Source organism: Lissotriton helveticus, chromosome 5_1 (genome assembly GCF_964261635.1).
Source record: "Lissotriton helveticus chromosome 5_1, aLisHel1.1, whole genome shotgun sequence".
Taxonomy (NCBI): domain Eukaryota; kingdom Metazoa; phylum Chordata; class Amphibia; order Caudata; family Salamandridae; genus Lissotriton; species Lissotriton helveticus.
The window spans coordinates 274,503,391-274,530,347 of NC_136065.1; the positions used below are offsets into that span (position 1 = coordinate 274,503,391).

General features: G+C 43.7%; 1 protein-coding gene across 1 annotated transcript in view; it reads right to left on the reverse strand.

Annotated features, from left to right (window-relative positions):
- The window catches only part of TNFRSF8 (TNF receptor superfamily member 8), a 258,101-nt gene extending 231,515 nt beyond the window's left edge, over positions 1-26,586 (reverse strand). The window contains exons 1-2 of the mRNA XM_078640895.1: positions 26,495-26,586; positions 22,973-23,772 (exon numbers count right to left, since the gene is read on the reverse strand). Of these exons, the coding sequence (XP_078497021.1) occupies positions 22,973-23,026 (54 nt within the window). The 5' untranslated portion in view covers positions 23,027-23,772; positions 26,495-26,586. The remainder of the gene's footprint in view (positions 1-22,972; positions 23,773-26,494) is intronic.
- Positions 26,587-26,957: the final 371 nt, after the last annotated feature.

Here is a 26,957-nt window from a genome sequence, read left to right on the forward strand (position 1 = left end):
ACCAGGCCCAGGGCATTTTGCTATCTGACCCCATTTGCCCTGAAAGCAGCTGCGTAGCGAGTTTGAAGAGCATTGAAGGCTGGAACTGCATGTAATTATTTAATTTGTGTGTGCGGGTTTGAGTGTGTATATTTAAAAACAGTCCAAAATCTGTGATGCATCCACTCAGGACTACAGCATACCAGATGAGTAATTATATTTGTAAATAAGTGCGCTTGTCACAACTGCCCTGAAGTTAAAACGATTCACTGATTTTAATCTTTTCCTTTCCCTGACTGCAAAAGCTTCTTAAACCATACCCATTAGTGACGGTATATTTCCAGGTACAATCGTATTTACTGGTGACCCTTCCCCTTTACTTCTTGTCTTTTCATCTGCTGCACACTTGACTATAAATTAATATAACGAAGGCCTACGATTTCATGGCTTCAGGATTGATGCACTGTAGCAGTTTCCACAGACAACCACTTTCTTCACATTCAGGCCTTGCTCAGTTTGATCCAGCTGAGAGTCAGAGGTTAAGAATAGCACTTTTGTAAACGTTGTGGTGGGGACTTCCCTGTGCCCTAATTTTATTTTTATTTTAAAAGTGTTATATAGCGCTAGCTTTACCCGTAGGTATCAGAGCGCTTCACATACCTTCTCTCTCCCTTTAAAAAGTGCAACAGTCAGTAATAGGACTGAGAGCAAGCGTGTGGAACAAGATGCTCACACCACACGTGGGAAAGCGTGACATCTACCAAGTGTCCCCGGTGTTAATGAGTTAATGATCATTATTGCACATTTACACGTGGGTTTATCATGAAGAAAATACACGAGCGCAGTGAGAAGAATCAAGCCTACATTGAGAGCTCATTATAGCAAGCGCTCTGAAGCCAGCAGACACTTATTGTAAATCTGCCCCTTAATGTTTAGCCTGCACAATAAGGCCCATATTTATGAAGTATCTGAGTGGTCCTTGGGTCACGCAAGGGCAATGCAAAGGTTTCATTAAAATTTGCAAAGCCACACAAGGCCTGATTTGCGTGGACATGCGTGGCTTTGTAAAGATATGTGATGCAAGACAGCTGCTTGCTCTGCGTTATGTTACATTTCCATACATGGCATTTTCTGTGCATCCACCAAGAGATTTTGGAGTATTTCCAGATTTACAAAGGTTTGTAAACCTGGGGATGGGCCAAAATCCTACAACAAGGAGGGATATCTCTATTTCTCCTCGTTAATTCTCAAAAGCTTCTAAGGATTGTGCTGTGCAGGAAGCAAAGGTGGCTACTCCATCTGGGCAGAGGAGCGTCGCCCCCTCCCTGGTGCGGGCACAGCAAAAGTGAAATATAAAATGGTAATAAAGTGGCTATATTACTTTTTTATTTTCTGCTCTGCCAGCTGCCTCAGTCCCACACCTCCCCACCCACAAACCAAAACCCCTTTCCACGCTGCTCACTGTTCGATACCACTCTCATGAGGCGGTTCTCCAGCCGCTGTTCCGTGGCCCCTTCAAGGTACATTCACAAACCTCATGCCCCGCTTACCTGGGAGCGTGCATGCGACCCATGATGGCGGCGGGAGTAATACCTCTTACTCACCGAACCCAAACTGGCCAGATGAATCCAAGTCATAACAGCAGAGCACCCCATATCAACAATCTGCAAAACGTTAGTGCTTTTCAGAAAATGGTAAACAGCACAGCTGCGTCGTAATGCAAAACAATGCCCTTGTACTGCACTCAGCGGAATGTGATAGGAGCAGAGGAGTCTCCCGTGTGATGCCCAGATATGAACTGGCCATAGATGCCAAGGTTTCAAATTGCTAATGTGTGACATTTTCATAATTTCGCTGTAATTAGGAGTGACATTCAACAACTATGAGCACAGTTCTGTCTCTCTATCTGCGGGTTTCCCTACAGGCCTGTCTGACACACGCAGCATAACAATAATTTAAAAGACGCAAAGGCGCTTCAGAACTACTGGCATTCACACTCGCATTCGGGAGCCTAATATGAAATCACTGCCACCCATTTTTTAACAACAAATAGATTGGCAGTCAGTTTATATGAATGAAGTTGCGATTATCTTGCCCAAAGAGCACTGAAGAGAGTGCAAAACCAATGTGGCGATGGTCAGATCTTCGCATTACCAAATTAATACACACTGTACACACTTGGCTGGTTGCAGCACTCACTTGCGAGTCCCCGAGCCACTGCAATGGTACACTTCTGATGCGTGATACTTGGCTGCTGTTCCTGGCCTTGAGCAGGGGGGCAGGGGAAGCATGGATCTTCAGAAGGTTTGGGACTCCCTTGCCCACAAGTGCTTCAGGGGCTTGTGTTACGCCCGTGATGGGGACTGAGCTTGGGTCATGTTAGTAGGTTGTCGCTACATATGAATATGTGCAATATTGTGCAATATTGGCGTTCATAGACAAAGATTTCTACGGTCAGGATTTTCAAAAATAGTCAAACATTGCAATTAGAAGGACCTACATTTTATTTCTAAGTAGGGTCTCATTGACAAATTGTGAACTTTGTGTTTTCCAATACAGTTTGTGGAAAAATGGTGCGGAGAGAGATTGTGTTTATTATAATCGTCTTTAAGCACATGAGCACAAAGGACAAAAAGAAGCTGCGACAATGAAAGAATCGCCATTTCTCATACTACGCATCCAAGACCCGGGTCGCAAATGTGTAATTTGAAATTTCCCATATTCGTACCACGGTCTTTCATTTGTCAGTAAGCGCTCTCTCGCCTCCGTTAGCCTCGTGCTTCTCCATTTATTTTTGGGTTCACAGAAATTGATTCCATAACCTGTTGTGAAATAGACTTGCCATTTGTATCCCAAACATAAGAAAAATGGATCGCTGGCTTAACCTTAAGCGGAAAGCCACTGAAGAAATCAATAATGGGCCATCCTGGTCAAAAGAAAGTGATTTAAGTGAAAAGAAAAGGAAGTGTCGCAGATACGATGGTGAATATTTACTAATGGGTTTCACATGTTCAGGTTGCATATGGCCATGTTTGAACTGGGGTGGCTTGGTGAGCAAAATAACGATGGATTAAACCCAGATCTGTGACTGGGGGTGAATGTTTTGCCATTGTGCAACATTCCGTCCATCATCTTGTTTGTTTTGCTGTTCACCCTATGTGGGAAGAGAATGCCCAGACGTGGGTCCCGTGCTCACTGCGCCACTGGAGTCAAGGTATCCTGGCTGAAGACGGCTGATAGCCAGAAACCGGTCCTAGGATGCTTGATTCCGGTCCAGGAAAGACATGGCTTGGCAGTTCGGGCTGGACTGTTCCCATGAGGCACAGGGTCAAGACTGATTTGCATATGGCCATGTTTGAACTGGGGTGGCTTGGTGAGCAAAATAACGACGGATTAAACCCAGATCTGTGACTGGGGGTGAATGTTTTGCCATTGTGCAACATTCCATCCATCATCTTGTTTGTTTTGCAGGTTCAGAACATGAACTGCAACCACAATGCGTTCTATGTTATGAAATGTTGTCAAATGAGGCCACGAAACCTTCTAAATTACGAAGACACTTTGAAACTAAGCATAAAGAACATGCAACTAAATCCATAGAATTCTTCAAGAATAAAGAGCAAGAGCTCCTAAAAAGTAGAAACATAATTAGGAAAACTGCAACAGGATCTGTTAATGAAAAGGCTCTGAAAGCTCCATATGAAGTGTCCATGCTCATAGCAAAAGCTGGAAAACCTCATACAATTGCTGAAGAACTAATAGTACCTGCTGCTAAAGCCATGGTGACAGCAATGGTTGGAGAAAAAGCAGCAAAAGATTTACATTTGGTGCCATTATCTAACAACACTGTAAAAAGCGAATTGACAACATTTCAGACAACATAAAGGAACAGTTGATCGAAAGAATTTGTAAAAGTCTGCATTATAGCCTGCTAGTAGATGAAAGTACAGACATAGCAAATAAATCTCATCTCCTGTGTTACGTTAGATACGATTTTGAGGGGAAATTTTTTGAAGATTTACTGTTCTGCCGCTATTTGATACATACCACTGCTGAAGAGGTCTTCAACAGTTTCAATGATTTTCTGACATCAAATGGAATTCAGTGGTCCAAATGCATAGGAATCAGCACAGATGGGGTACGTGCCATGTCTGGGAGACTAACTGGACTTGTAGCACGAATAAGGGAAATTAACCCTTCAGTTGTATGGCATCATTGTTGCATTCATCGAGAATCATTAGCCACTAAGAACATACCAGAGGAATTAAAAAAGGTCTTGAATGATTCAGTCAAAATTGTAAATTTTATTAAAGCTAGGTCACTAAATTCAAGGCTTTTTGAACAGCTTTGTCAGTCCATGGATAGTGATCATCATCAGCTTTTGCTGCATACAGATGTCCGATGGCTGTCTCGTGGTAGAGTTTTGTCTCGGCTTTTTGAATTAAGAGATGAAATCAGAGTTTTCTTCACTGAACTGGAATCTCCATTTCCACTTCATGAGCGTTTACATGCCTATACTTGGCTAGCTATGCTGGCATATATGGCAGACATCTTCACCCATTTAAATGCACTCAATTTGGGTATGCAAGGAGTAGGTATCACAATTTTTAATGTTGAAGACAAGATTGAGGCAATGATAAAAAAGTTAGACTTATGGACTCATCGCTTATCACAAATACATTTTGATTCTTTTCAGAACCTGAAGACATTCTTGGAATCTGCTGATGACGAATTATCGAACAAAGTCTTAGAACTTTTTATCCAGCATATCCAAGATATGCGGTGTAGTTTTCGCCAGTTCTTTCCACTTCCAGATGAAAGCAAAAACTGGATAAACTGGATGATCCTTTTAATGTAGATATTGACAATTTAATGGGGCTGACCCCATCTGAAGAAAACGGTTTGATTGAAATCTCTACAGATAGTGCACTTAAACTTCAATTCAAGGAAAAGTCTCTGAGTCTGACAAATTTTTGGCTGCATGTACGAACAGACTACCCTGAATTATCGTACAAGGCACTTAAGGTTTTACTTCCTTTCCCCACCACATATTTATGTGAGAAGGCTTTCTCAAATCTTATGTACCTTAAAAATAAGTGCAGAAATCGCTTGCAAAATGTTGAATCTGACCTAAGGATTCAACTTTCTGAAATAAAACCAAACATTGAAAAGTTAGTAGCCGAGATGCAGCACCATCCTTCCCATTAAAATGTTTTGATTTTTGCATATTTTTCAATCTAAAATATTAAAAGCTTTAGTAATGCAAGTATTTGTTTGGTGTGTACTGGTTTGTGTATTTTTTGCGAATTACTGTTTTAATTTTTTTTAATTGAAATTGTACAAATTGCTTGGGGGTCCCCGGCTTCCAGTAGTGATTCAGTGGGGGTCCTCAGGAGTCAAAAGTTTGGGAACCACTGACCTACCTTATTAATATTAATGAATTGCTCGCAATTTGTGACACCCCTGGAATCACTAAAATCAAGGGGATTGTGGCCTACTAGGGTCAGCAGACCACCATGTACTTGATTGCTTTTCATTAAAGCAATATTTTTTCTTTAAATGCAGCCCGTTTTCCTTGAAGGAAAATGGATTGCGTTTGAAAGGAAAAAAAATGAAAAATTTTATTTTTTAAGATCAGGCAGACCACTGCCTGATCTTAAAAAAGGATTTGCCACTATTCCCAAAGGGGAAGGGGTCCCTTGGGGACCCCTTCTTATTTGGGAATGGGTTACCACCAACTTGAAGTTGGTGGTAAAATGCAAATGTTTTGCGACTGCATTCACGGTCACAAAACATTCATACATACCTCTGCAATTCGGTATTTGGAAGAGACGCCCTAAACACGCTGCTTCCTAATACCGAATCGCAAACCCATGTTGCGGTTCGATAGCAGGTTACCGAACCACAAAATAGGGTTTGATAAATAGGAAAAGCCTTTAACGTTAATAATATGATATTGAGGAGCATATTGTCACCAACTAGCGATATGTATAAGCTTAGCGATATTTTTTTTATCGCTGCGCATCGCCGGATTTCATCGCAGAGATAACTTGCTATTAGCAACGTTTATCTCCAAAGCGATAAAATATCCGGCGATAGCGGCGAACTGCGTGAATATCGCTGGAAATCCAGCGATATTCAGGCATTATCGCTAATAGAGAATATCCACCTCCCATTGGATATACAGGTTAAAAAGTGGTCTGAGCAGGCGTTAGGTTTTGGCGATATTCACGCTAATTTTTTTATCGCTTCGCCTGCCTTGCTAATAATAGGCAATAGCGATGTTAGCGACTGCTTTCAGTCGCTAACAGGTTGGGTATGCCCACTTTGCATGTCATTAGCGATAAATATCGCTGACATGTAAAGCGGGCCCCAAACCGCTCGCTATCGCCTAGAAGCTGTCGCTAAATGCTGTTAGCGGCAGCTTGCTGATAGGGCGATAAAATTATTGCCGCAAAGCGTCCAAAAACAGCCGCAAAGCAGCGATAATCTCATATCGCCCACCTTGATTATATGCTCCATAGTTTTTAGGAACATAATAAACCATTCCACCACTATGAAAATATATTTACTTCAGAAACAAGAAAGATTTATGCAAACATGTGTAATAATGTTTTCACATTTGCATTTGGAATGTAGTTGGCACTTACATCTATATTCATGTATTCCAAGTTATATTGCATTTACTTAAAGTGCAACACGAATCGGATTAGAATTTATGTACTGACATCTTTCATTTGTTTATAGGTGTATGTGCACATATGAACTCGAGTGTGCACCATTGAATCATACATTTAAAGTCGACTTAAGTAGGGCTGTATTTCTGCTTTTACATTAGTGCTTGAATTACTTTTTCTTGCTGGTGCGTTCACATGTTTTGTTAGTTTAATAATAGATGTAACACTATATTAGTGATACCGAGCCTGAGATGAGGACCTTGACAAAGAACATGGAGAGCCAAAGTGTTCACTGACAATCCCTGTTCAGTCTTGTATTAAGAGGTGTAGGGTACCCAAGGTCAGTTACGTTCACAGGACTAGTTTGGGAGAATCTGTTAGCATTGCAGCTCACACCATGAGAATGGAAAGGACAATGGAGCTTCTGATGGCATAAACAGGAGGTGTTACTCACAAGATTCGTGTGGTATTAAATGGTGTTCACAGAGGTTGATAGTGCCACTATTCCTTTGGACTTTGAGAGATACAGACCTCTATACTTCCCCTTTGACTCTTGGCTGAGTGTGTCTCAGACTAACACTTATTTTCCTATCTCTTGAGGACTTTTGACTGAGTTTCTGCAATGCTGACACCTTCCAGCAATTTTTCTTTTTTTCAGTTTTTTCCCAGCTTTTTGAGGCTCTTCTAGACTTAATCACCCTTGATGGTTTAGACTCTAAACTAGATGACTTTTAGACATCACTCATGCTTAGGAGGAAGGATTGGAAACTCCCAGTTTCTATTGCTAATTTGTTGTACTGCTGTGACCGAACTTCTTGGTTCCCTCATGCTGATACGCCTGAACTTCTTAATCAGGTCTGGTTATCCTGTGATATCTTGTATCTTTACAGCATGGTTTTGAGATTCATTTACATTAACTTGACTGTTAACTTACAATAAACTTCTTAACTTTATTTCCCAGTTCCTAGTTTTCATTATGTAGCCAAATGAGTTACACTGTTAATTCGATTTTTTGACTAATGATTACTCCCTTAACCACTCAATCGACTAGAAATATCCATCAGATAATCAATGGTAAGAGGTTGGCCCAGTGCTGGATTAGGACATAGCATTTTCTTTTTAATAAGTTATATTGTTTTTCTCCCAGTAATCTAAAGCAATATAAAGGAATGCCCAAACTCATGGCTAAACTTAGAGAGTGCCCTTGTATTCGCACTAGTGCAATGTTCTTTAATGTTCATTAATGCGTACCCTTAAGTTCTAGGTTTATTGTGCAGCGGAGTCTTTAAATACACAGGCCTGCACTTTTTAATGTCGAAGCATGACCTGGATAGATTTTATGTTTGAGAGGACTAGCTTGGAATTTGTTCGATCGATCACCTGGAGCCAGTACAAGACTTGTGGTTGCACATTGGAAAAATGCTCAAATAGTTTCCAAACTGGAGCCCAGTTTCAGTGCTACTTTCTGTGCCCCATGTAGCTAACCAAGTGACTATTTTGGGAGACTTGCGTAGTTTCTTCTTCGTTTAACACCCGCTATTCTCACAAAAACTAGAGAAAATACACTGTTGAATCCTTTGCAAAAAAAGGTTACCGAGGTATTACTCGTCTTGAAAATACTTGTAAATTACCTGACTAGAACTAAAGCAAGAGAAAAAGACATGGCGCACATCCAGTTTCAGAGTTAACATGAGATATTTTTGCTACAAAACAAGTTTTGCGATAGATGATTACACGACTGGCGTAGGCGTAAGAAAAACAGGAACCCACGCCTACTATGGCCGGCCCCGTAATGGAGATCCACGCAGACTACGATCATCATGTAACAAAAATTACACACTGCCCTGATCTAGAATTAAAAATAGCCCAGGCTACGGTAGCTTGGTGTACAGTAGATACAGAGAGCGCCATGTTCTTTCCCCTGTGAATTTGATGGTGGCTTTGACATGAGAGTGTCTGTAATCAGTTTGAATCAAGGGCACTGAATTTGCCGCAACACGTGAAATTTCCCATTACTGAAGGTCTGTCTTTGACTGCTCTGCGTGGTTATCAGGTCTTGAAATGAGTCAGAAGTTCAAAGATGAATGTATAAAAAAGACCTCATGAAAGAATGAAGCCGCAGAATTGGTCACCCTCCGTGTAAACATGGAAAGTGAACTATTGTGACTGAGATATATGACAGGACTGGACTATTTGAGGTGACAATTACTGGGAATGTGTAATTTCTTAGCTCTGTGTAAAATCAGAAACCTGTGGGTGACCTGAATTGGTTACATTATTAGTTCTTCCAATAAGTTTGAGTGTCTTTCACACTTTAACACTACAGTCTCACTACAATTCCTGTGGTGAGCATAAAGAATCTTGTTCAAATTTCCAAATTGCTCTACGAAGGCGCAGATTCCCCTGGAGTTCGGCCTAACGAAACAGTCTCTGGCAAGGCAAGGAACATTTATCTTCTGCTGGGATAAAATCAGAATCGCCACCCCAAACACCTTAAACCATCTCCTTTGGCAAGAACTGCAGAGCAGGAATATATTGCCTGTCAAGAGCTGTCTTCAGGAATCTCTTGCAAAAACTGGGCTGTCCCAGCTTTGTAACATACAAAACCATCCATGCAACCTTTAAAAATTGGTTTGGTAATCAATAAAAAGGCACTCGCTGGTTGAAGACAAGGCTACATACTGAGACAGAAGCCATGCTGCATGTGTGCTGCATTGCGCAGCACACATAGAAAAGGCAAAACGCCATTGTTTATGTACAGGAAGGTGCATTTCCTGCGTGTAAACAATCATTAAAAAAAATTACGATTTGCAAATTCTATGTGTGCTGCATTTGGCAGCAAACATAGAAGTTACAACACCGCATTACTGATTGTTTATGTTCAGGTCCCTGCAATGCAGGCACCCTCGCACAATGGAGCAAGAGTGCCTGCATTGGTGCTAGGCAGCTACATTTAGCGGCAGTGCTAAGGGAAATGCAAAAACAATAATTGATGGACAGAATGCAGAACAATGTCATACATTCGCTCCAGTACAGAGATCTGGGCCTAAATCCATCGTTTTTTTGTTTTGCTCACCATGCCATTCCAGTTTGATCCCAGCCATATGCAAATGCAAATCAGTCTTGACTCTGTGCCCAATGGGAAATGTCCAGCCCGAACTGCCAGGCCAGGTCCTCCCTGGACTGGAAACAAGCATCCTAGGACCGGTTTCGGGGTTTCACCCCTCTTCAGCCAGGATAGCTTGAGTCCAGTGGCATGGGGAAAGTGCTATGGGAAAGGCAGGAATGCACCGTATTCTTGTGAATATGGCACATCCTTACGTTTGGAAACTGTTGAAGCGCAGCGTTAGCCTTCTCAAAAGGATGTACTGCACTTTGCACTTTCTGAACTTGGCCTACAAGTATCGCCGTTTTCAAGGACACTGCTGGCATTGAGGACTAAGCGGTACAAAAGGGGGTGGTGATGGACGGAGCATCTGAACCAATGAAACACTCACATCCAGTCAAAAGATCTGGGTTTAATCCATCACCGTTCTTTAGCCCACTCTACCACCCCAGTTCAGATATGCAAATCAGTTTGACCATGTGCCTCATGGGAACAGTCCAGCCCGAACTGCCAAGCCATGCCTTCCCTGGTCTGGAAACAAGCTTCCTAGGAAGTGGTCTAAAGAACGGTGATGGATTAAACCCAGATCTTTTGACTGGGTGTGAGTGTTTGATTGGTTTAGATGCTCCCTCCATCACCACCCCCTTTAGTACCGGCATTGAGTACTGACCTCTTCTCAACGGGCGCACTGCACTTTGCCCATTCTGGACCATTCTTTCCGGTGATACCTGGTCCAACACGGAAGGACAGTTGGAACACTAATAATACGGTACATCTGGCTCATATAATTGCATTGCTTACACATAGGCTTTTTTAGCAGACCGGTGTGCGTTTTCCAAATGTTTTAACGTAATTTTAATTGATGCAATGTTGTTTTATTTCTCATGTTTTTATTTACTTTAAAAATGCACTATTATGCATTTTTATGATTTGTGTACTGCATTGGTTTTTATTAACTATGCAAAGAAATCACTTATTGTGGTAAACAGGACTTTGACCTAAATAGTGATTTCAACTGGTGCAAAATTACAGCACTTAAGTGTTGTTTCGCACACAAAAAGGAACCAAGTGGGACTTGTGCAGGGTGAAATTGCAAATATTCCAAGTTCCTCAACTTGGAACTGGAGAACAAATAGGATATTTCGTCAATAGCCTTGTTTCTGAGGTGAGGAACTCTGAGTCAAGAAATTCCTCATCCCATATTATTTTATGTATTGAGGCCGGTAAACAGTCATAATATCGATTCCAAAATATAGAATGGACATAATATCGAAGTAAAAATAGAGAATGGACAAAATATCGAATGGACACAATATAGTGGTTAAAAATATCGAATTTAAGGTAAGTAATATCGATTTCAAAATATAGAAGTCAAAATATCGAAGTATACAATATAGGCATTAAATATATCGATTTTTTAATAATATCAATTTTTTTAAAGTGTTTTGTATGTTAGTATATGTGTGAAAAGTGTATATTAATTTTTTTAATGTATGTTTAATGTATTTTAAGTAATGAATTTTATGTTATTTAATTTTTGCGTAATTTAATTCTGTAGCGGGTTGTGGGTTTATAGGGGAATAGGGTGGGAAGTAATTTAATTATATTAAATTAAATAATAATTTTTAGCAATTATTAATAATTTTTAATTAAATTTTGCTTTCTAGTTCTGTAGCGGGTTGTGGGTTTATAGGGGAATAGGGTGGGAAGTAATTTAATTGTAATTAATTAAATATTTGTATTTATTTATTGGTATTCATTTTGAATTTATTGTTATTTTTTAATTGGTAATTAATTTTTATTAATTACCAATTAATTTGTATTAATTGATTAATTGTTAATTATGTTAATTTTCAAATTTTATTTTCTGTAGTGGGTTGTGGGTTTATAGGGGAACAGGGTGGGAAGTAATTTAATTGTAATTAAGTAAATATTTTTTTTCATTTATTGGTATTGATTTTAAATTTATTGTTAATTAATTTTTAATTGGTAATTAATTTCTATTAATTGGCAATTAATTCTTAATAATTGGTAATTATTTTGTATTAATTAAATATTTGATAATTATGATAATTGTATTAATGTATTTTCTGTAGTGGGATGTGGGTTTATAGGGGAATAGGGTGGGAAGTAATGTAATTGTAATTAATTACATATTAAAAATACTTTTTGTGTATTGATAATTAATTTACTGTTAATTTTTAATTGGTATTAATTTTTATTATTAATTAGTTTTTGTTATTGAAAATTAATTAGTTGTTAAATAATTATGAATAGGTTATTAATTTTTTAATAACTAATATGTAGTTGTATTTCTAATTCATTATTACATAATATTAAATTGGCTATTAATTTCAATTAATGTTTTATTGGTATTGATATTTAATTTATTTTTAATAATATATTAAATCATTACTTTCCCTACTGATAAACTCACTGGAGTGGGAATAGTAATTTTCACCCTCCCGCTATCCAACGCTTTCCCTACTGTTGCACTCTCTGGAGTGGGAATAGTAATTTTTACCCCTACGCTATCCAAAGCTTTCCCTACTGTTGCACTATCTGGAGTGGGAATAGTAATTTTCACACTCCCGCTATCCAACGCTTTCCCTACTGTTGCACTCTCTGGAGTGGGAATAGTATTTTTTACCCCTACGCTATCCAACGCTTTCCCTACTGTTGCACTCTCTGGAGTGGGAATAGTAATTTTTACCCCCTACGCTATCCACTGCTTTCCCTACTGTTGTACTCTCTGGAGTGGAAATAGTCATTTTTACCCTTCCAATATCCAACGCTTTCCCTACTGTTGCACTCTCTGGAGTGGGAATAGTAATTTTTACCCCTACGCTATCCAACGCTTTCCCTACTGTTGCACGCTCTGGAGTTGGAATAGTAATTTTTACCCTCCCGCTATCCAACGCTTTCCCTACTGTTGCACTCTCTGGAGTGGGAATAGTAATTTTTACCCTTATGCTATCCAACGCTTTCCCTACTGTTGCACTCACTGGAGTGGGAATAGTATTTTTTACCCCTACGCTATCTAACACTTTCCCTACTGTTGCACTCTCTGGAGTGGGAATAGTAATTTTTACCCCTACGCTATCCAACGCTTTCCCTACTGTTGCACTCTCTGGAGTGGGGATAGTATTTTTTACCCTCCCGCTATCCAACGCTTTCCCTACTGTTGCACTCTCTGGAGTGGGAATAGTAATTTTTACCCTTATGCTATCCAACGCTTTCCCTACTGTTGCACTCACTGGAGTGGGAATAGTATTTTTTACCCCTACGCTATCCAACGCTTTCCCTACTTTTTCACTCTCTGGAGTGGGAATAGTAATTTTTACCCCTACGCTATCCAAAGCTTTCCCTACTGTTGCACTCTCTGGAGTGGGAATAGTATTTTTTACCCCTACGCTATCAAACGCTTTCCCTACTGTTGCACTCACTGGAGTGGGAATAGTATTTTTTACCCCTACGCTATCCAACGCTTTCCCTACTGTTGCACTCACTGGAGTGGTAATATTAAATGTTACCCTCCTGCTATCCTACGGTAAAATATTGTACATTTTTTATTAATAACTTAAATTATTATATCTTAATTTTAAGGTTATTTGAGTATTTTTAAGTATGTTTTAGTTAATTATATTTATTATTTCATTAATTTTAAATTACTTTTAAGACATTTTAAAAAAATCGATATTTTGACTGACTATATTTTTTACAGACTATATTTTGGATTCGATATTTTTGTACTTACCTGTTTGTAGATAGGAATTCGATATTTTGGCATTCTATATTTTTGTGACTATATTTTGGTAAGTCTATATTTTGTCATTCTATATTATGTCAGTGATCATTAGGAACTCCATAGTGATTGGTGGGATATTTACTACACCTGCTAAAATCTCCCCCGCTGTGCGATAATTATCTCTCAATTGAGAGTTTGTGCGAATAAAATGCAGATTTTCAAGTTTACTGCACCAAAATCCACATGTTCCACTTAAAGTCGGGGAGGGTCATTGTTATGTACAGAAAAATTACAATGAGTGCCCTAAGGTGGGTGCAGCACGCTCTAGTGAGGCCTTGGGGAGCAGCCAATGCTGAGCAGCTCTATTAACACTCCAAACCTCACTTCAGTGAGGCCCCCCAAAACTTTTTTTATCATGGGAAGTGCACAATGTCACTCCCCAGGCATGTTCGCAGAGAGTAGCCTGGTAAGGCCCACTCCTAACCCCTTAGAGCTCAACTCGTTCCACAGATCCTGGTAACTATGAAAATCTGTCAAGGCTGCACTGACGTTTGAAAAACAACAAAAGTCCAACTGTGTATAATTATGGGTAGAAAAGATGCATCAAATGTGTATATAGTAATGATTCCTATCTATTTGCAAACATTGCAAATATGTCATTTTGCAGAGACCACGTATCTGAATAATTGTTTACGTAAATATATCCAATTAACATACACAAATTATGCAATCTTTGCATATGTACACGAAGTCTACAAAAAACAGTCATGCTCTGCGATGCTGGTGATCACAGGTGCGAGGGAAGGGAATAACAACAAAAAAGCCTGATAATGAGATCAATAGGAACACAGAGATAGACAAATATAGCCAAAATAAAATGTAAAGAATAATTTCAAGGAGCACATGTAAAATGATTAGATTAAGAGAGCTCATAGTTGCTCAACATTCATCACAATTTATAGGGCCTTTCTGCCTTGTTTTGTTGATGGCGTTTCGACCATAAAGTGATTCCAGGGTCGTCATCAGGATGAAAGGGATTGCAGAGCACAAAGCAGATCATAAACTTCTATTGTAGACATTACAACGTTTTAGGACGTCAGAGGATGATGGGAAGTAGGTTTAGGAAAAATGAAGGCACTCCTTTTTCTGGTTCTCATGGGGGGAGGTATGAAGAAGTAATTTAATGCGAAGTATGCTGAAGGGAAATAGAGGGGTTCAAAAACGGAGACCACTGTGGAAATCCATGTTCAGAGGAGGAGAAACGTTAAAGCGGTCCCTTGTGAGTGAAAATTAGCTTGTATTACTAGGCTCAGTAAACCACCTGATCGATGTGTGAATGCATTGACCTGGAAAAGTAGTCTACCGTGAAGAAAAACAAGTGTGTATTATTGGACTCAATAAACAAAGGCACTGGAAGTGTGAACAAAGTACATTAGAGGCCCTGGGGAGTGACTAAGTGTGCCCTGTCCTGCAGGGAAGTAAATCTCCAAGACCGCCAGAAGGATGCCAAATTTGGATCAGGGGTGGAGTGAATCCGCAGGGTTTTTAGCAGGGTCTTTGCTACAAGTGTGAGATTGAGTGAGAGCCTGTGGAACTAGGCCATGAGCTGGAGCCTCAGGTTCTCAATGTGAGGACATTTCAAAGGTCTCTGATGGTGAACAGAAGTCTCCAGATAAGAGAGCGTGCATGATCCTCCCGGGGCTTGTGGGCCAGTGGGAAGTTAGGATCACTGATGATGGTCAAGAGAGTTTGTGCCTGGTGATATCCAGGAATTTGAGAACATTCAGAGACTTAAGGGTGAGCTGTAGATCCAGAGACCTGAGGATGACAAGCCTATTTCAGAGTTGTAGCAGTGGCATGACAATAGCCCCCACAGCCCCCATGGTGCGGGGGGGCACCGAGCTCCAGTGGACCCCATCCTGCACTGTGCATGGGCAGCTTCTGAGAGCTCCAGGCTTGCCTTTGCAGGCGAGCCCCTCAAGTTTTGTTATGCCACTGAGTTGCAGATGAGCATCAGGAGACCTGCAGACGTGCTGCAGCGGTATAATGGTGGTTGCAGTTTTGACCAGTGTTACTGCACAACATTAACTTGATGATGCTAATCAATCAATCAGCACCGGTATAGCGCATCACTGTCATCCTTTGGGGTATCTGGGCACTAACACAGCAATGTTTCACAAAAGGTCTCAATGACAGCTCTCACCTGAGGGGTATTCCCCCTGAGTAAAGCAGCCACTGGCACAGCTGTCACTCTACCTCAGTTCTTAGCTCAATGATGACACCCTCACCCCACCCCTCTGTTAGAGCTCTCACCTGACCCTAGTTCCTGAGCAAAGTAGTCACCCAAGCAGCTTTCTCTCCTTACTTTAGCTCTAACAGACACAGCTCTCACCTGGCCACAGCTCTCGCCTGTTTAGAGACTTCACTCTTCAGAGCTCTCACTAGGCAGTACCCCTCACTTGAGGATAGCTCTCACCTGACCACACAAGAGCACAACCTTTATACGACCACAAACAGCACCCTACCACTATACAGACAAGGCTCTCACCTTCGTATGGACCTGAACTCATCAAAGATGTCACTAAACACGCACCTCTCACCTGGCTCAACTCCCACATGACAACTGTACTAAACTGAACATGATGTTTACCTGAGTAAGAACAACTCTCACACCTCTCACACTCGAGACAAACCTTACAGGAGCACAGAAAGAGCTCTCTGAGCACAGCTTTCACCTGAGCACAGCATACCCACACCCACGTGACTCTCCCGCGAGCACAACTAACAGGCCAAGGTACTTTAACCAATCTTATGGCCCTGAGTCTAATCAGGAACAGAGCAAAAGCAACCAGGACACCTCTTTACTTGTGCTTTGTTGATTTTAAAGCAGATTTTAATGGTGTCCCTCGGGACAAATTATGGGCTAAGCTTCAGCAATGGGGCATCCCATTGAACATCCTACAAGCAATTAGACTTGTATACTGCGACACCTGGGTCAAAATCAAAATCGGAGACGGCTCTTGCGTATCAAGGATGGTCCAAACAACTTTAGGTGTAAAACAAGGCTGTGTCCTAGCCCCCTTCCTTTTTAACCTATTTTTGGCAGATCTTTCCACTGAGCTTGACAGACAGATTGCCCACGCTCCGTCTGTAGGAGGTAAACAATTGTCACATATCCTCTATGCAGATGACCTGGTGTTGTTCAGCAACACGCGAATAGGTCTCCAAAGACTGCTCAACACTCTGGTGGCTTACACTGAAAAGAATGGCCTAGAAATAAATTTTCAAAAACAAGTGTGATCGTGTGCAATCGTCCCGTCAAGACAAATTGAAAATGGGCTATTAATGGAAACAAAATTGAGGAGGTCAAACTCTATGTATACCTAGGAGTGAAAATAGATGCAAATTCCTCCTTTGTTTCCCAGAAGAAGGCGATTAGGGCGAAAGCGCAGGCCCTTAATTACGGCTTCTCGTCACTGGCCAGTTCTATTAAAGGTCACGATCTAAAGTCCATGGGATCAGTTCTGAAAGCCAAACTGTTGCCAACCCTTGCATATGGAATGGAGATTATGTTGGGTGATGATGCTCTTTTGTTACAAAAACTGATGATAAGAGCATATAAACACATTTTTAGGCTCCCCAAGTCGGCTTCTCCGGCGCAAATCCGGCTAGAATTTCTGCTTACAAAACAGACACTCGCTAGGCCGGCGGCGTTTGTAAAGCTATGTTATAACTTGCGAGCAGCAGCAGAAAACACTCTGGCAAATCTAGTCTGGACTGAAATTAACTTGCAAAGGGGCAACTGTGCTTACAAGTCATTTTTAGAAAACAGCATTAAGACGCTTGATCTGGGTGACCTTTGGAAATCTAATATCTCTAGGCAAATCTTTAAGAAGCTCGTAAATAAATCTACAAAATTGCAAAGTTGGATGGCAGACAAAGATACCCTGTCAAAACGTTGCCACGGGTGGCTGGTGTTGAAATCATAATCTACTTTAAGGGAATCAGCCTTGCTAGCTGCGCCTTACAACCAGAAGATCAAACAGTCATTTTTGGCTCTAAGATTTGGAGAAATACCCACGCTAGACCTCATGCCAAAATGGAGGATGTCCGGTCAAAGTGAAGACCAGTCTTGCGGTCTATGCCACCAGGGGCCTGAATCTCTGCTTCATATTGTCTGTGTTTGTCCCTCTTTGATGGTTCAATGAAGAGTTCTATTAAGATGGGAGTTCCTTGAATGGGGAATTAGGTCTTGCAGGCATGCACTGGTGGAGTCCATGGACCCAATCAACACCATGCTGAACATTAGACTGACTCAGTTATTGATCTGTTTTAAGAAAATGATCAGTTAACAGGATATGTGATGTGTAATCTGGAGGTGGTCTTTGAATGTAATCCTAAATTGTGATAACTCGGAAACCCTTAATGTTAACCGAGCACGCACTGTAACTGTGAAGGACGGACTGCTAGGGACTAAAACTAGTAGTTTTCTATCCCATTAGACTCAGATAATTACTTCATCTATTTCTAATGATGTGAATATTTGTATAATTGTTTTTTATAGTGGGTTTCATAGCCCATCTGGCACAGTATTCATACCTTTCTTAGTACTGCTTATAGGCATTTTAATTATATATATTAGTGTAAAATGTCGGAATTTGTAAAGCGCACAGCTACCTCCACCGGAGGTGTCCCGGCGCTGTCTGTATACTGCTTAGGAACCTTTCCTGGGTAATGTCCACTCCTGGGAACCCCCCCAGGTGCAGCCAGGCATCCCAGCGCTTTTGGGGCCGTTGTGGAGACTAAGCAAGCTATTGCCCAGAGTTGCAGCATGGGACCCATGATCAGAACAGGCACTGAGGCGAGAATATCCATTCAGGGGAATTAATGAGCCGGAGACCTGCTGAGGTGGGAATCAAACCCTGGTCCCTGGCCAGAGCTCTGCATCAAGGTCTGTCTGCTCTAACCATTGAGCCACACTTCTCCAGTGTACTTAAGAGACATTTTAGTTATCTGTGCAAAAAGCTTGCCTTTTTATACATTAGGGTAACAAATGATTTATATTTAGTCACTTTTTATCTAACATAGATTAGTGTTGGTATCCTGACAAAAATTTCTAGGAAGGAAAGTTGAAGAAAGCAAATGGTACGTAGCGTGAAGAGTCGAGGCTGTACTAGCTGTATGACATACCTGTTTTATATCCATTTGACTTTTTATTTGTTATGTACTTTTTAACCATGTCATTTTGTTTATGGTTTTAATTGACTAATAAACGAAATTACTACTACTTAAAAAACTAACAGGTCTCACTGAACCAGTGCTTAAGTTGAGCTACCTTTTAACGGTTCTCAGCACCTCCACCTAATTGTCAACACCAGCGCTTGTGACAGTATGCCACAAGGTGGCACTGTCTGGCTAACTTAGAGATGACCCAAACAGTTAATTATTATTTCAATATACATTCAAAATTAAAATTACTTGCCGCCCAAGCCATTCTTATAGCTCCGGGGGCCTGGAATCATCCCAATTGTCACACTTGTAGGAGTGTGATGGTTAGGAGTTGTGTTGTTACTGTCATTGGCACCATTTCAGGGGCAACCTGTGGTGCAAGCTGCAGTGGCCTCCTGGCGAGAGCCCTGGCACTTTTTTTTTACAAATTAAGTACTGACTTGTACCCTCGCCTCTCAACTAACCACACAGCTCTCACCTGAACACAGTTCTCACCTACACCAACAGGTTTGATCTGACAACAGCTCTTAACATAACACAGTCATCACCTTCATGTGCATCAGTGGACGGATCCCACCCAAGCACAGTTCACACCTCAGCATACCTCTCTTCTGATGATAGATTTCATCTGCAGACACAGCTCTCATCTGAATTCAAGGCTTTGTTTGGACCCGATGACACAGCTCTCGAGCATCTCTCACCTTAATCCAAGGCTTTCTCCTGACCTACAGACACAGTTCTCGCACAATTCTCACATGCATCCAAGATTCACCCCAGACCTGCAGACACAGCTCTTACGCAGCTCTCACCTGAATCCAAGGCTCTCCCCTGACCTGCAAACACAGCTTTTTGCGCAACTCTCACCTGAATCCAAGGCTCTCTTCTGACCTGCAAACACAGCTCTCACCTGAAACTAAAACTATCTTGTGATCTAACTGACCCCACCTGTGCACAGCTCTCAATGGAGCATGGTTCGAAACTGACAACAGCACTCACCTGAACCCTCTTGTCCACATCTACCAAGATTATGGTTCTGAAATGAACATTGGTGTTGTGACTTGTCTTGGTTACTATGCATCCTCTCCAGAGTTCTAAGTCCCTGCTGCTCAGCCAGTGAGTGGGTCCTTGTATGGTTGGAATGGTGAGAGTGTTTGTGCTTGGATGAGTGGACAGTTGGAGTGAGAAGGGCTGGGCTGCAGGGTGATGCTCCTGGTGGGGGCTTTACCTGATTTACTTGTAACCCGATATGAACCTAATAAACCTAAATCTTTTATAACCTACAAGACCACATCTTTAATTGTAACAATTGGCCTCACCTAAACCCCACAGCTGTCTTCCACGGCTAGCTCTCTCTTCAGCAAATATTGCACCTGAGCTCAGGTCTACCCCACAGATGTCTCCTGAAACCACTGCTCTAACCTGAAGCCTCAGATCCTACCTCAGCATATTTCTTAACTAACCACAAACCTCACCTGAACCCACAGATCTCATTTATGTTCGGCTCATACCTGAGGGTAGATCGCACCTGAACCCACAGCCCTCGCCAAAAAACACAGCTCATCATAATTCACAGCTCTCAGCTAAATCCACAACTTTCATCAGATCATCAATCCACCACTTTCAGCTGAACTCACATGTTTTACCTGAACACACAGTTGTCACCTGAACCCACAGCTTTTTGGCTGAGTCCAGCTGAGCAATGCTTTCATCTAAACACACACCCTGCTTGAACCCGCCCCTGTTTCCGAGCCCAGCACCTCTCACCTGCCCCAACAACCCTCATCTGAACCCAGGCCTCTCACCTGCCACTACATCTCTGACCTGAGCCAACAGCCCACACAGGACCCTACAGCTCTGCCCTGAACGCACAGCTCATACCTGTGTGCAGCTCTCATCCGGAGACAGTCCTTACTTGCACTCTCAGACCTCCACTGAACTCAGAGCTTCCATCCGAACCCGCAGTGTTCACCTGAACCCACAGTGTTCACCTGAAGCCACATTTTTCGCATGTCACCACAGAGCCATCTGACCTCACAGCTCATATTTCACACGTGAGTCCCAGAGTGGATGGCTCCCTGCTGCTCCTAGTAATTAGATTTGTCCTTTCACACCCCATGACTAACAATATAAAAAGAGCACTCCTCTTCCTGGGGTTGTGTAGATTAAGATGTTTTGCTTTCAGCCATATGCCATATTGGGTTGTATGACACCAGAGCGGCAGACCCTGATGCAGAGGTCTAGCCCGGGACCAGGGTTCAATTCCCCACCTCGGCGGGTCTTGGGCTCAAAATTCCACGGACCAGATAATTCTTGCCTCGGTGCCTATTCCAATCATGGAGTCCCACTCTGCAACTCTGGGCAATAGCTTGCTTAATCTCCACAAGGGCCCCCACAACGCTAAGGATGCCTGGCCTTCACCTTGGGGGTGCCCAGGAGTGGACACCTCACAGGGAAAGCCAGGATGGGTTCCACAGCGGTATTCGTACAAGCGCCTTGAGACCCTTGAGGGTGAGAAGTGCGCTATACAAGTATCAATTTACATTTACATTTTACACCGGCATGCATGGCTAAACCACGCGTTCCTCTACATTACAACAAAGCCCGTAGAACAAATGTGTCTGAATAATGCATTCCCTTACCACACATGCCTCTACCACACAATTTCGTGGTAAAGGAATGACTGAGCCCTAAAAACTACCCGCCCCCCTGAGCCCTAAAAACTACCCTACCCCTGAGCCCTAAACACTACCCGACCCCCCCATCCTGTGCCCGCCCATCTGCGCATCTAGACCGCGCACTAAGGCATATGCGTGGTTAGGGCAAGCATGGTTCCGCTTGCTGGGAAACAGCACACGTGGCTCAGCCCGCGTTATCAAGGTCTTTTCCCGCCATATGTTGGTCAAATAATCTGCCAAATCCAAATAGCCTTTTTTTGTTTGAAACGTTTGCAAACCGAAATCCAGCAGTTACCACTCATAGACGCTGTTAAAAAATATAAATTACACCACTGTAATTTGTTTAATTTCAGGTTATGCTTCTTACACGAAATACATGAAATGATGACATTATGCCATGTTGCATAATTACGTCACGTTTGCAGCAAAATTATAGTGCGGGAACAGAGTAAATGACCAGAGCATGAGCACTATTGTTCGCAGCACTTGTGTTTTTGGTGCTTTTTATTTCCATTAAACGTCTCCTCTTGTGGACACATTTCACGCTAAAATATAGTTCTAAACACCAAATTTCGATTTTGGGTACTTAGTAGTAATTTCATGTAATTGTGCTGACAGTTTGCACAAGTGCAAATTACGCACATTTCATACACCCAAACAGGGAATCTGTCAGCAGAGACCCAGAGAGAAGCAGTAGTTGTGTGGAGAGAGAATCTAATCAGGGTGCGCTTCCTCTTAGCACTGGGGACCAGATTTGCCAGTTTATCACTAAGTGCAGTGCAGTAGCCGCAAATGCTGCATTGTGCTGTGTGAGAAGGAGAGAGCAGGAGATTGCCATATGGCGCTCTCCTCCCCTCTTCTTAGCGCCGACGTAGAAATGTGCTACCGTGTGCTACAGACACAATTTTACACCAAAGTGTGCCGTAAGTCTAGCATTCCAGTACAAAATACTACACTTAGACTAACTTTAAACATGTTCCTACTTTGTAAGTGTGCTGTACAAAGCAGCCCACATGCAAATTTTTAAAAGAAAGGAGAAATGGAAGCATTTCTCCTTCATAGCGCCAATTTGAAATGGGTGCTATTTTCTCACGCTAAAGCCTGTCTTTAAGTTAATAGGGCTCAGCACAGAAACCTTGGGTGGAAGAATGTGAACGCCCATGCACCACCCATGGTATTGGTGCCACTCCTTGGCACTAAGTAATGCAAAGCAGCGCCATGCGCTGCTTAGCACTAGTTTATAGTGATTTTCTGGAAACTAAATTAGTAAAAATGATTCAAGATTGATAACACTAAAACTGAGTAAATATACCCCTTAGTATCCACTGATCGCTGCACTTCCTAAGCATCACAATATGTTCTAAATTATTAACACAGAAGCGCTTCTTACTCAGGGTCCTACCACAGCTGGTTGATACTATTCCAATATTACGATGTCTATGATGCTGCAAGAAATGGTAGAACAAACTGTGCTTTAGCGCCCTTGTGTGATCCACAATAATTCAGGACTTTCAGATGAATGGGTAAATGAAACAAGGAAGAAAGAGCGCCTCCTTACCTTACAAGCAACCCCTGGGGCTAGTAGAAGCAGCAGAAACGCAAGCCCCGCCATGAGATCGCCCAAGGGTTTACTGCAAGTATCCACTTGATGCCAGGAATCGGCTCTCTCACACCCGGGATCAGCCTCTGGTTATGCCAAAGATAACTGTCTGGTAACAGCTGGGATCCGCCTCAATTTGCTCAAGGGATGCGCTTTAGAAGACACGAATCATCAGTCTTCGATTGATCACATTAGGGATCACGTATTCCTCACAATAGGGAGGCACCTCAGATAACTCTAGGGATCTGCCCAAGATCAAACAAAATATCAGCCTCTGATCACACCAAGGATCTACCTCAGATCATTTCTGCCACAGTTCACCGCCGAGGTCCTTTCAGATTACATCTGGGTTTCCCATCGGGTCATGCATGTGGGTAAGCGATCCACCATAGCAGTCCACCTCAGATCACAGAGGAAATCTTCTTCAAGAATCAAACGTATGTCCACCAGGAAACCGCCTCAGGGTTCCACCTCAAGTCACACTGCGGATTCTTCTGAGATTACATCATGGGCTTCCTTTAGTCAGAACAGGGCTCTGCGTCAAGCATGATAGCGATCTGCCTCAAGTCGCACTAGGGAAGGACCTCCAGTAACATCAGTGGTCCTCATCCGACCACACCAAGGATCTGTCTCAGAGCTGCGCGCATCTCCCGGGTTCACGCCAAGGATCCTTTCCTCTCCAGACACAAGGGATTGGTCTCAGGTCACACCAAGGATCCTCTTCTGACCACACAAATAACCACCTAGATGAAAGAATCCTGTGCAGACACAAAGAAGGAATAAATAGAAAACATTTTCCATGGGGAATCTGTGGCCTTCAGTCAAGTCCAGTTACTTTAATGATTCCCTCTCCCCATGTCTTCCTCTCACCTTCCCCTTCTCCCTCAGTGGCTGCTATTTTCTGTGTCCTCTTACTGAACTGCTCCTCCCTCCTTCTTGTTCCACCACTTCTGTCTCCCCCCTCTTAATCAGCTCCTCCTCTCTCAATTTCTCCTCATCAGCGGCTCCTTTCCCAGCTCCATTCATATTTAGCTGCTCCCCTCTCATCTCCCCCTTTCTTGGCTGCTGCTTCCATGTTGCCTCTTACTCTCTTGCCTCCTCTTCATCAGATGCTTCAATCTCCAGCCTCCTGTTAACTTCTCTTGATTCCTCTGCCTCATCTGCTTTTGCCCCTTTTCCCCCTCCTTTTCTCTCTTTCTTCCTCTTTCTCAGATGCCCCTCACTCGATTCTTCTTCCTCACCTGTTCTTGCCTCCTCTTCCTCACTTGCTTCTTGTCCCGCTTCCTCTTCGCTTCTCTTCATTCCTCTACCTCATCAGTTTCCACCTTCTTTTCCCTCTCCTCCTTTTCTCTCTTTCTTCCTCTTTCTCATCTGTTCCTCTTCCGATTCCTCTCCCTCACCTGCTTCTATGTCCTGCTTCTTCTGAGCTTCTCTTGACTTGTCTACCTCATCGGCTTCTGCCTCCTTTTCATCCGCTGCTTCTCTCTCTTCTCCTTCCACTTACTCTCCTCTTCCTCCACTGTCACCTCTTTTTACTGCTACCCTCTCCGGCTTCCTCATAGTCATCCTCTACTTTGCCTCCTCTTACCCAGATGTTCCTTTTTGCAGCCCCTTTTACTCAGCTGCCACCTTTGTAGTCTACTCTTCCTTGTCTGCTCGTCTGTGGTCTTCTGGGCCCAGCAGCTTCTCCCCTGCCTCCTCCTGCTCACAGCAGCCCCTCTCCTGTTTCTCTCTTGCTTACCCTCCCCTGCCTCCTCCTGGTCTCAGTAGCCCATCTCCTGCTCCTCTCTCTCTTGCTTAGTCTCCCCTGCCTCCTCCTGGTCTCAGCAGTCCCAGTCCTGCTCCTCTCCTGCTCCTCCCCTTTCTCCTCCTTGCCTCAGCAGCCCTCTCCTGCTCCTCTCTTCCTTACGCTCCCTTACCCCCTTGGTCTCAGCAGCCCCTCTCCTGCTCCTCTCTTACTCTCCCCTACCTCCCCCTGGTCTCAGCAGCCCCTCTCCTGCTCCTCTCTTGCTTACTCTCCCTGCCTCCTCCTGGTCTCAGCAGCCCCTCTCCTGCTCCTCTCTTACTCTCCCCTGCCTCCTCCTGGTCTCAGCAGCCCCTCTCCTGTTACTCTCTTGCTTACTCTCCCTGCCTCCTCATGGTATCAGCAGCCCCTCTCCTTTTTCTCTCTTGTTTGCTTCATCTGCCCCTTCCTGGTCTCAGCAGCCCCTCACCTGCTCCTTGATTGCTCTCCCCTGCCTCCCCTGGTCTCAGCAGCCCCTCTTCTGTTCCTCTCCTGCTTACCCTCTCCTGCCTCCCCTCTTGTTTGCTTCCCCTACCTCCTCCTGGTCTCAGCAGCCCCTCTCCTGCTCCTCTTTTACTCTCCCCTGCCTCCTCCTGGTCTCAGCAGCCCCTCACCTGCTCCTTCCTTGCTTGCTCTCCCCTGCCTCCCCTGGTCTCAGCAGCCCCTCTTCTGTTCCTCTCCTGCTTACCCTCTCCTGCCTCCTCTCTTGTTTGCTTCCCCTGCCCTTTCTGGTCTCAGCAGCCCCTCACCTGCTCTTCCCCTACCTCCTCCTGGTTTCAGAAGCCCCTCACCTGCTCCTTACTTGCTTGCTCTCCCCTGCCTCTCCCTGGTCTCAGCAGCCCCTCTCCTGCTCCTCTCTTTTTTGCCCCCCCCTGGTGGCAGCAGCCCTACTCCTGCTCCTCCCCTACCTCCTCCTGGTTTCAACAGCCCCTCTCCTGTTCCTCTTCTGCTTACCCTCTCCTGCCTCTTCCTGGTCTCATCAGCCCCTCACCTGCTCCTTCCTTGCTTGCTCTCCCCTGCCTCCCCCTGGTCTCAGTAGCCCCTCTCCTATTCTCTCCTGCTTACCCTCTCCTGCCTCCTCCTGGTCTCAGCATTCCCTCACCTGTTCCCCTCTTGCTTACTCTCCCCACTGCCTCCTCCTGGTCTCAGCAGCCCCTCCCCTGTCCCTCTCTTGCTTACTCTCCCCCTGCCTCTTCCTGGTCTCAGCATTCCCTCACCTGTTCCCCTCTTGCTTACTCTCCCCACTGCCTCCTCCTGGTCTCAGCAGCCCCTCCCCTGTCCTTCTCTTGCTTACTCTCCCCCTGCCTCTTCCTGGTCTCAGCATTCCCTCACCTGTTCCCCTCTTGCTTACTCTCCCCACTGCCTCCTCCTGGTCTCAGCAACCCCTCCCCTGTCCCTCTCTTGCTTACTCTCCCCTGCCTCTTCCTGGTCACAGCAGCCCCTCTCCTGTTCCTCTCTTGCTTTCTCTCCCCCTGCCTCTCCCTGGTCCCGTTCCTGTTCCCCTCTTGCTTACGCCCCCTTGCCTCCTCCTGGTCTCAGCAGCCCCTCTCCTGCTCCTCTCTTACTCTCCCCTGCCTACTCATGGTCTCAGCAGCCCCTCTCCTGCCTCCCCCTGGTCATAGCAGCCCCTCTCCTGTTCCTCTCTTGCTTTCTCTCCCTCTGCCTCTCCCTGGTCTCTCTCCTCCTCTCTTGCTTACTCTCTCTCCTGCCTCTCTGGCGGGGTGTCTCTCTTCTATGCCTCAGCCAGTCTGTTTCATCACCAGGCTTGACTCACAAACCCAACACTACTAAACCAGTAAAAGATCATATCCTTCGAAGAAGTGGGGCTGGGAAATCACCACAGCCCCTGTGGTAATGAGTGAGTGGGCGGGGAGTGCTTGAAATCTGAAACATTGTCAGTGGGGAAACTGCTTACTCTTCGGCCCAGGGGGCTCATGGACGTTGGCTATGTGTCCTTTAAGGAAATAGGTTCAGGCGCGGAATGAGGTCTACAGAATGAGACACAAACTATCAGTGTGACCAGGGTGGCAGCTCTGCGTCACAGCGCAGGGCCTGCACAGACCGAGGGCCTCATTTATGAAAAGTGACGCCTCGCTGCGAGAAAACAGCGATGCGTCACTTTTCATTGAGCCCTCCCTGCAACACCAATAATGTGTCATA